The 9,617-nt window shown below is 35.1% G+C and overlaps 1 protein-coding gene across 2 annotated transcripts; it reads right to left on the reverse strand.

Annotated features, from left to right (window-relative positions):
- Positions 1-11: 11 nt before the first annotated feature.
- Positions 12-4,477, reverse strand: LOC104820413 (DEAD-box ATP-dependent RNA helicase 51). Of its 2 annotated transcripts, none has more exons than XM_010550850.2 (13): positions 4,384-4,477; positions 3,841-4,265; positions 3,540-3,725; positions 2,764-2,949; positions 2,347-2,430; positions 2,110-2,151; positions 1,944-2,012; positions 1,552-1,851; positions 1,419-1,457; positions 1,221-1,325; positions 1,060-1,128; positions 841-966; positions 12-327 (listed from the first exon to the last, which is right to left on the reverse strand). In XM_010550850.2, exons 2-13 carry the CDS (start codon positions 4,234-4,236, stop codon positions 166-168), a joined length of 1,764 nt encoding a protein of 587 aa, XP_010549152.1. In that variant the 5' UTR covers positions 4,237-4,265; positions 4,384-4,477; the 3' UTR covers positions 12-165. The 2 variants fall into 2 exon arrangements, with proteins under 2 accessions (XP_010549152.1, XP_010549153.1); XM_010550851.2 differs by having other exon boundaries at positions 3,841-4,278.
- Between the last annotated feature and the right edge of the window lie 5,140 nt (positions 4,478-9,617).

The following is a 9,617-nucleotide window of genomic DNA, read 5'->3' on the forward strand; positions in this document are numbered from 1 at the left end:
AGCAGTGGATCTATGGTCCGGTTATGTGCCGGTTAAGTAACTTGAACAATCTGATTAAATAGCATCTATAAGACGTAAAAGAGACAGGGTACACTCACTCAGACAAACCCAAATAAAAAAAAGGACGATGGCAAAATCGTGAATATGGGGACAAATCGATGATTTTCAGGCGGAGGCGGAGGCGGAGGCGGAGGCGGAGCCGTAGGGGTTGGAGAAGCTGAAGCTGTTGCGTCCTTTCTTACCAGACTTCCTCGCCTTGGCAGCTCCGCTGTTGATGTTCAGACTCACCTTTGGAGGCGAAGAGAAGCAGAATGATGCCGCCACCGCCTGTTTCATTCAAACATTTCCGTTAAGCCCCGAAAATTTGTATCCGTGGATTGGCCCGTCTAACGGGTAAACTCTGAATCCTACTAGGGGTGGATGCGGTCGGGGTACCCGAATTTTCCAGTGTACTCTACTTTGGCATCACTCTCTCTCTCTCTCTCTCGGGTTTCTCAGTCGAGCCATCCAACCTTTAGATCTCATGGGGGTCGGTACCCTCTGAGGGCGAAGGAGAGAAGCGAGAGAGACATACTTGGGAGGACCGAGGGCGAAAATTTTGTAGTCTGACGAGGGTCGTTTCAAATTAAATCGAAACCCTAGGCCTCATCCCCTGGCCTCTCGCCATCGCTTCACGCCCTCTCCCCGTCGGCTAGGGGTTTACACACGAATACGGATACCCTGACCTTGAACCCAAAGCTCAGTGCTCAGATTCTCGGAGGCCACACACCCAATCTCCCTAAACCCTAAACCCAATCTTGCACAAAAACCAAAAGTTTAACAAAAGGTTGCTTTAGTTACCTGGAGGTCAAGTCGGTGGACGTTAAAAATGTCTTTCAACGAGTGCGAATTGTAAGCTGAAATATAAGCTCGATACGCCTCTTTGGCTAACTTGTTGAGATCAAAGGACTTGATCACACATTTCTCCTGCCATTTCAAAACACAAACCCCCCCATGTTTCCAAGTGTATAACTGAAATCTTAACCACAAGACAGCAAACAAAGGATTAGTAAGTAGTACCAGAAGAGATTGCACATTCAACAGCTTCTTCTCGTTGAAATCGAGCTCCTTTACAGGCACTTTTGCAGCCTGCAGATTAACCATAACGAAGAATCGGAGTCACCGAGATGAAAATTTTGTTTTTTTATAAATCGGATTTCTTTGTGATGGAAGAATTTTACCTTTAGATACCGAATGAACTGTAGCTCTTCCGGGATCAAGACGAGCAATGCATTCCCCTTTCCTCCTTCTCCACGAGCTGTTCGGCCAACCCTGTGGATATATTCCTAAACACCCGAAGAACCATAAAGCAATATAAGCTACAAATCTATATTGGCAGTCATTATCTTAGAGCAAACACAATGTAATGGTTTTTGTACCCTCGGGTTATCCGGAGGGTCATACTGCACAATCCAGTCCTATAGACAAAGATTCAACCAAAAAAAAAGGTCAGGTAATTCAATAACACGGAAAGTTTAAAAGAACAAACAATCTGAGGAGGTGAAAAGGTACCACAGAAGGAATATCGAGACCACGAGCTGCAACATCAGTACACAACAAGACACCCTTCTCCATATGCATGAAGTCGAAAAAGGTTTTAGTTCTTCTCTTCTGATCAAGACCTCCATGAATATCGAGGCAATCCACCTTAATTACTCTCATGATTTCAGCATGAAATTGGACCGACTTGCATGTAGAGAAGAAGACCATGATTTTCTTCTTTGGGTACTTCTTCAAGAAGGAAATTAGGAGGATGAGTTTTTTCGAGCTGGGCACAACGCAATAACCTTGTTCCAATCCTTCATTTGTCACCTACAGTTTCAAAAACTGCTTTAGTATAACACTGAGGAAATAAGTGTGGAAAAAGAGGTGGAAAAGCAAGAGCAATTCAATTTTTTTAATACCTTATGTCTACCATCATCCACATCAATATGAACAGGAGAGGTCAGTGATACCCGAGCTAGATCTTGAACCTGAATGTTTAACCAGTAAAATCATGATTTAGCATAGCAGGTCGTGGACCGACGCCAAAATGATTTGTGAAATTCCATAGCCAAGAAGTGAACAAACCTTAGATGTTTGGGTGGCAGAAAATAACGCAGTTTGTCTAGTCTGTAGAAATATGGTGAGAAGTTAATCACTCTGAACGAAAAAGGCATAGCAATAAAGGAAGCAAGTAATTTTCGAGGAAAAGAGAAATTTCTAAATTCCCCAAACTTCCTGATATCTTCTCCGAGCATTCCTTAAACCATATTCAATTAAGCTTGAAAAAAAAACAAGGCTACCATATATTTCATTGTGGAGTACCTTTGGTAAAATCTTGAGTATCTTATTCATGTCTTCCTCAAAGTTCTCTTCCAATATCCTATCGGCTTCGTCGATCACAAGGCACTGCAATTTAGGGAAGATGAAGAAACAAACATCCATTAGAAATTTAGAATTATACATAATATAAAAACAAAGTATTCTTATATCATTTATCAGTACTATTACAGGCCAAGCTAGGAAATCTGAGACATTAAGCTAGATATGTCGCTGACTGACGTTGTTTCTCCTTTGTAAATCTAATCTAGAAGTAGGGAAAATGGATGTCACTATCTTTTATTAAGCATTTTTTACTTTTCTCATCTATAGAAACCAGCGTTCCAGCCGATCATTAATAAAACATATGATTCAGAAGGGAAAAAAACACGAAAAAATGAAGCAATCTCAGAAGGACAGTACCTTTAGGTGTCTAAAAATGAATCGTTTTGTATGTTGAAGATGGTCAAGAAGACGCCCAGGCGTTGCTATCAACAAATTTGCACCCTTCACAATGCGTTCTGCCTCGGACCTTCTGTTATTACCGCCAATAACCATGTCGACAGTTAGTGAATGGTGCTTGAGAAGTTCCTTTGCTACGCCAAGAGTCTGATACCAATAATACCATTGAAACGGGAATTAGATAAGGCTGTAAGCCTGTAGCTTGTAACACCACCAAACATCTGAAAGACTGATAGGATCGTGAACGAGCCTATCATAGAGAAATCTAAACTTTTGCTGAGTTTAGGAACCAGAATACAATTAGAGGCGTATTCAACTTCCCTTTTTCCTTTTTGATCAACATCGTGATAATTTTTTCATAATGCAAAGCTCTCCTTTTACAGGAAGAGCTGTTGCCTAAACAGCTACAAAAACAACAATGTGTGATTCAAACATTATAAATCTCTAACAGGTTCTAGACCCACTTATTCCTAACTTCCAAACTCCAATACAAACATAACCCAACAAGAAACAAAATAATACAACCCACTAATCTAGAAGTCTATTAGAATAAAATACCATTCACCCTCGTCTTCGATATAATCTGTGTGACCTTTGTCCTTCTTCTACATTTGGACCTATGCAGGGATCATACTTACAGCAATTGAAAACCCAAGATTCATCCTAGTTTACTATTGTACCAATCTATGCATTATTTAGCTAACCAAGACATCCCAAGGATAAAAACGGGCACTGACCTGAATGGCGAGCTCCCTTGTCGGGCAAATTACAATAACACCGGTCCCGTTGTGTGGAGAGAAGCGTTCCTTGAGTAGCAACTCTACTGAAGGAATGAGAAAAGCTAGGGTTTTACCAGAACCAGTCCTGGCAGCACCAAGAACGTCTTTTCCCTCCAAAAGCGGTCGAATGGACCTCGCTTGAATCTGCACAATGATGAGCATTAGACACACACTTAATGCATAAGTGAACTATCCCCAAAAGAACCCTTTTTTTTTCCTGAATCTTGTTTAACGGGTCAGAGAAGTTCCATACACACACCTGTGTCATGTACTGAAAACCCATCTCCTTGATAGCTTCAAATGTATGTTCAGACAATTCGAGAGATTCAAAGGTTTCATTGGTCATGATTCCCCTCCCGACAATTGACAGTTTCTTCTCTTCTTCTCCTTCTTCCTTAGTTTCAGTCTCTTCCTCTTCCTCTTCCGTACCTTTATTTCTACCCTCCAACTTCACTTTCTTATCCTTCTTTTTCTTCTTCTTCGGATTCTCCTCTCCTCCTCCTTGTTCCTCTTCCTCGTTGATACTGTTCTCATTGCGCGATTCTTCTTCCACGCTTTGCTCTTCCTGCTTCTTTCCTCTGTTCCGATTTCTCTTCCTCTTTCTCTTCATCTCTTGATCCGCCGAAGAACCCTGGTTGTTCTCCGACACCGCCATGGCTGCTCCCTTACAGCTCCAGACAAGAACTGCAGATAAGAACTAATCAAAACAGAGAACAACTGCAGTCCAGACATGAACACAATCCTGAAACATAGAAGAAATTGCAGAGCGTAACGCAGCGAAACGGCGAATCAAAAGAAATACCTAAGGATTAGGGATTGGCAAGCTCCGAAGACCTATCGAAGGAACTGAAGGCGAAGGTTTTCCAGTAACAAATCTGTCTAGGGTTGAAGGAGAAACCACTGAGGTCGAGAGTTGAAGGTATCGAGGGTTTTAGGTTTTAAAAAAAAAAGAGTAGCGGGCTTTGGGTCCAAAACGGGCCTATATTTTCTTAGGCCCGAAACCTTATTTTTTCGGCCCGGGTTCAGACCGAAACTTCGAGTTTGAGCTTCGTAGTTTTTGGACCTTGTTGACTTGACACCCTACTAATTTTTAGTAAAATAGCTTTTATTTTTATAGTTTTTATTTATTTATTTTTTGCTAAGAGATGTTATATTCTTTAGGTTTGGAAATTTGAATTGGTTGAAATTAGATTGTGTCGAATCAAATAATATTCGATTTTAATTTTATATAACTTTTATAAAATCAAATAAACCGTTTTGAAAGCTATATATATACACACATATATGTATATATATATATATATACCGATTTGAATCCAATCTACACTACAATCGAACCAATTAATTAATATCGGATTCTAATTTATAATATTTCATTTATTAATTTTTTTATAAAAAATCAAGTCACAATGCGCGATGCACGAGTTTTTTTATTTTTTTATTTACTATTTATTTTATAAAAAATATTGATATAGATATAGTTATATTGGTATAAATTATATTTTTGATTAAAAAATATTATATCTATAAAAGTATATTAGTATAAAATTATTATTATATTATTTGTATAAAGAACAAATTAAAGAATATGATAATCGTTATATATTATTTTTTAGTTACTTTGAACACATTTCAATTTCATGTTTTTCACTCGTTAATTTTTCATTTGTAAATTTTATGTTATATATAATATTTCACAATTTTTAGCATTTACATAATTTTTACATCATTTATTTTAAATATATTTTATATTATAGTAGTTGAATATATTTTTTTTTTGTTGATCTGAACTCATGATTTTGGTAGTACGTTGAGTATTTACCTAATAAAAATATATTTCTTCATATTTTTTTTATATATTTTTCTATATAGTTATGAAATATTGCTTTCTTAATAACATTTTTCTAAGAATTTATATTTTAATAAATTAATAAGTAGTCAATACCAACGAATTCATTTTCATAGAATGTTTTGTTTCTGTCATATCAATATAAATCTAATGATGATATATTGAAAATTATGATACTTTTTTATCTTATCTAATATTATGTAGGATGATATCGACAAGGATATCTTATTTTTTTAAATCTTACAATAAAATAAAATTCGGTTATAGAAAATATAATCACGTGTATATATTTTTTACACACGGTTACATATTTTAGTTTGACATTTTTAATTATAAAGTGTTTAAAAATATTCAAATAGGATATATATACTATTTTTATTTAATTTTTATATAAATTATTTTTAATATATGATCTTATATATATACGATATTTTTAACTTTTTTTTAATTATGGTTGTAAGATTTTTTAAGATGTATATTATAGACGCCAAATATATTTTTAATAACTATTTCAAAAACATATAGACTTGAACATATATATTTTATACTTCTAAATTTTTTATTTTTATTTTTTCTAAGAGAATAACATATATTGTTTCAAAATTGATGAACATGATCGATCTTTTTATTGTTTGCCAAAGCCAGGGGCGGATCCACTTGAAGATGAATGGAGGCACTGGCCTCCACTGAATTTTGTTTTTTTTAATATTTATAAATTTCATTAAAAATTTTAGAAAAATACAATTAATGCCCCATTATAATTTGATTGTGGACCCCATTGTTGTTATTTTTGAATGTATATTAAAATTTTATCTAACAAATCAAATAAGAAAAATCTATATCTCCTATATTTTTTCTTTTTTTCTTCTTATTTTCCATTTTTGAATTTTTATTTTTTTCTTTAATTAAATAAAAAATATACCATATGTTTTTATTAACTTTTTTGTATTATATATATATTTTTTTATTTTTTGCCCCCGTTACAAAATTTTTCTAAATCCGCCATTGACCAAAGCTAGTAAGTTGTGATATAAACATATACAAATTTTATCTTTGATAATAGTGTAAAAATTATCATCAATCTTTTCAACAACAATATTTTCTATAAAAAAAATAGACTTTATCATCTAGAATCTTAAATCACTAATATAAATATATTCTCTTTTTTTTTTTGTACTTTTCTAAATGGTTATGAATTTTTTTTAACAACATTTTTCTTAGAATTTATATTTTCATAAATTAATAAAAAGTCAATATCAATGAACTTGTTTACATAGAATGATTTTCATCTCTCTCATATCATTAGAAATCTAACATAATACATTGAAAATTATTATACCTTTTTATCTTATCCAAAATTACGTAGGATGATCAATGATAGTTAATAGTTATAATGAAATAAAATTTGGGTATAGACTTATAATCGTTTAAATAAATTTTAACATATTAATATAAATTTTAGTTCGACATTTTGATTTAAAGAGTATTAGAAAATATTTAAATAGGGTATACTTAATATTTTCAATTAACTTTTATATAAATTATTTTGAATATATAGTCATATATATAAATAAAAGATATTTTAAATTTTTTTCTCAATTACGATTGTAATTCTTGTATTAGTTTAATGTTTGAGATATAAAATATATTTTTAATAAATATTTCAAAAATATATAGACTTGAATATATATATATATATATATATATATATATTATATACGTTTAAGTTTTTTTTTAAATTTTTCAAAAGAGAATAACAAATATTGTTTCAAAATTATAATATAGATTACAAAATGAATTACGATAATCCAACTTCCTAGAACAAAGTGTAGAGACAATTGGAAAAAAAAAGGCAAATTTAACATTTATATTTTTCTTTAAACTTAATTTTTTAAATAAAAGAATACCCAAAATAAATTTAATAATATATTTAAAAAATGAAACATAATAAATCTGCAAATAGTTAAATTTTCTAAAATCTACTCTTCAAAAGAGGGCAGAATTTATGGGTTTTACATTCCTACTTGGGAAAAAATCGCCTAAATATTGGTGAATTCTATTTTCTCTTGAGCTATTTAACTTATATGTATTATAAGGTATATATGCGTGGGTATCGAGAGACACGCAGAAGAAAGAGCATGACGAAGGCTTTTTGGAGAATGGATCCATTGAGATGGAATAGCGATTTGCATACTTTGTATTGTAAATATCAAAGATGGACCGACATATATTGAAAAATGGGTTACTACAAAACTCTTTTGTTTAAACTACCTCATGGAAATATTAATTCCTTTTGTATTCACGGTTACTAAACCGATATGCAGGACCGTCTATTAACAAGTGTAGACGGTGCGACGGAATAGGGTCTCCAAATTTGTGAGGCCCCTTATTAACTAAAAATATTAATTATATATAATAATTAAAATTAATTATTAGTAATGATGGATAACAACTTTTGTTATCGTTACCAAATGTATTATCGTAGTTGATTTTTTAAAATTTTATTTTAATATTATTATTATTTTAATATATAAACTAATATTTTTTATCTAAAATTTAGAAAATATCTAGGGTCCCAAAAAATTATGAGACGGTCCTGCCGATATGTAACCTATTTTTTGAGTAAATAGATTCATATTTCACAAAAAAAAAATATAAAAGATGATGATGGTAAGATATTTTGTATTGTATATATCATCACCATCATCATGATAAAGTGTGAAGTTTTCTGCATGGCTCTTCCTATAACGATTCTTTCAATCTTTGTTTTTTTTCTTGTATTTTTCTATTGAAATATTGGATTACCTCAAATACGTTAAGACCAACATGGGACAGAGAATTTTCGTTCAAGGTGTTCGACCAGAGTTGCTTCATCGATCACCGCCTCCTTCTTTCAATCTTGGAATATGAGGAAACTCCTCCTTCTTCGGCCGGTGGTGAGACCGTTCCTGCGTTGCTCCTTGGGCGATCACTCCCCGCTCTCCTACGGTACTCTGGGTTGTCACAGGCCCACCAGCTTCCGCCTGGTTCGTCCTCGAACCACACTGTACTGGGAGAGTACCGGCTCTGATACCATCTGTAACGACCCGAGGCCGCTACGAATTATCGAAACTGCCCTCACACAGCAACCCGAGACCTTTCAACGTGTTTTGTTCTCACTCGCACGCATACCGAGACACTTCCCAGTAGGTCACCCATCCTGAGATTGCTCCAGAGCCAGCACGCTTAACTTTGGAGTTCTCTCGGGATAGTCAACCAAAAAGGTAGGTGCACCTTGTTGCTATGAGTAGCTCAACTAATTCTTTTATACTATCTTAGACTGTATAGTCCCATACCTATACAGTCGGATCTCTCTCATTCCGGTGTGTTCGATTCATCCCTGTACCCCCTACCCAGAAGCTCGTCAGGAGCCGCCCCTTGTCCGTGCCTCTGCACCGGCGATCACTTCCCGCTCTCCTACGGTACTCTGGGTTGTCACATGGGTAGCCGATGCAGTCTCGTCCGCGGGGTGGTCGCTACCAGCAACAAGATCCCAACGAGTGTTGGATCTCCACATCAGGCTATCTACAATGCGATTGCCAAGCTCCGCCCACGACCCTGATAGATTCGAATGGAAGTAGAGAACCAATGTGTTTGCCAGTGTTTTCTCCTCTGCAAGTACCTGGAAATTTCTCCGTCAGCCATTGCCGGAAGTACCCTGGCACTCTCTACACTACAAAAAAGTGGTCATTTCCAACGGGTAAATCCGTTGGAAATGGCCAAATTTCCGTTGGAAATTAACGTTTCCAACGGATTTCCAACGGATTTATCCGTTGGAATTTCGTCGTTAGAAATCGGTGTCCGTTGGAAAACCGTTGGAATTTTCAACGGAATTTCAACGAATTTTTCCGTTAGAATTTTCCAACGGATTTCCAACCGGCATCCGTTGGAATTTTCTAACGGATTTCCAACCGCAATTTCGGTTGAAAAATTCCAACGGAATTTCCAACCGCAATCCGTTGGAATTTTCCAACGGAATTTCCAACCGATATCCGTTGGAATTTTCCAACGGAAATTTCAACCACATTCCGTTGGAATTTTCCAACGAAAAATTCTAAACATATTCCCGACCCCGACCCCGACACTAACCCCGACCCCGACCCCGACCCCGACCCCGATCCGCCCTAACCCGACCCGACACCGACACC

This window comes from Tarenaya hassleriana, unplaced genomic scaffold, assembly GCF_000463585.1.
Source record: "Tarenaya hassleriana unplaced genomic scaffold, ASM46358v1 Cleome30, whole genome shotgun sequence".
NCBI lineage: Eukaryota > Viridiplantae > Streptophyta > Magnoliopsida > Brassicales > Cleomaceae > Tarenaya > Tarenaya hassleriana.

Coding starts and splice junctions, on each gene's coding strand:
- LOC104820413 (XM_010550850.2), bottom strand. CDS start 4,236: ATGGCGGTGTCGGAGAACAACCAGGGTTCTTCGGCGGATCAAGAGATG. Junction 2,152..2,346: donor TACTCAAGATTTTACCAAAG/GTACTCCACAAT, acceptor ATATTTCTACAG/ACTAGACAAACTGCGTTATT. Junction 1,458..1,551: donor GTCTCGATATTCCTTCTGTG/GTACCTTTTCAC, acceptor CTTTGTCTATAG/GACTGGATTGTGCAGTATGA.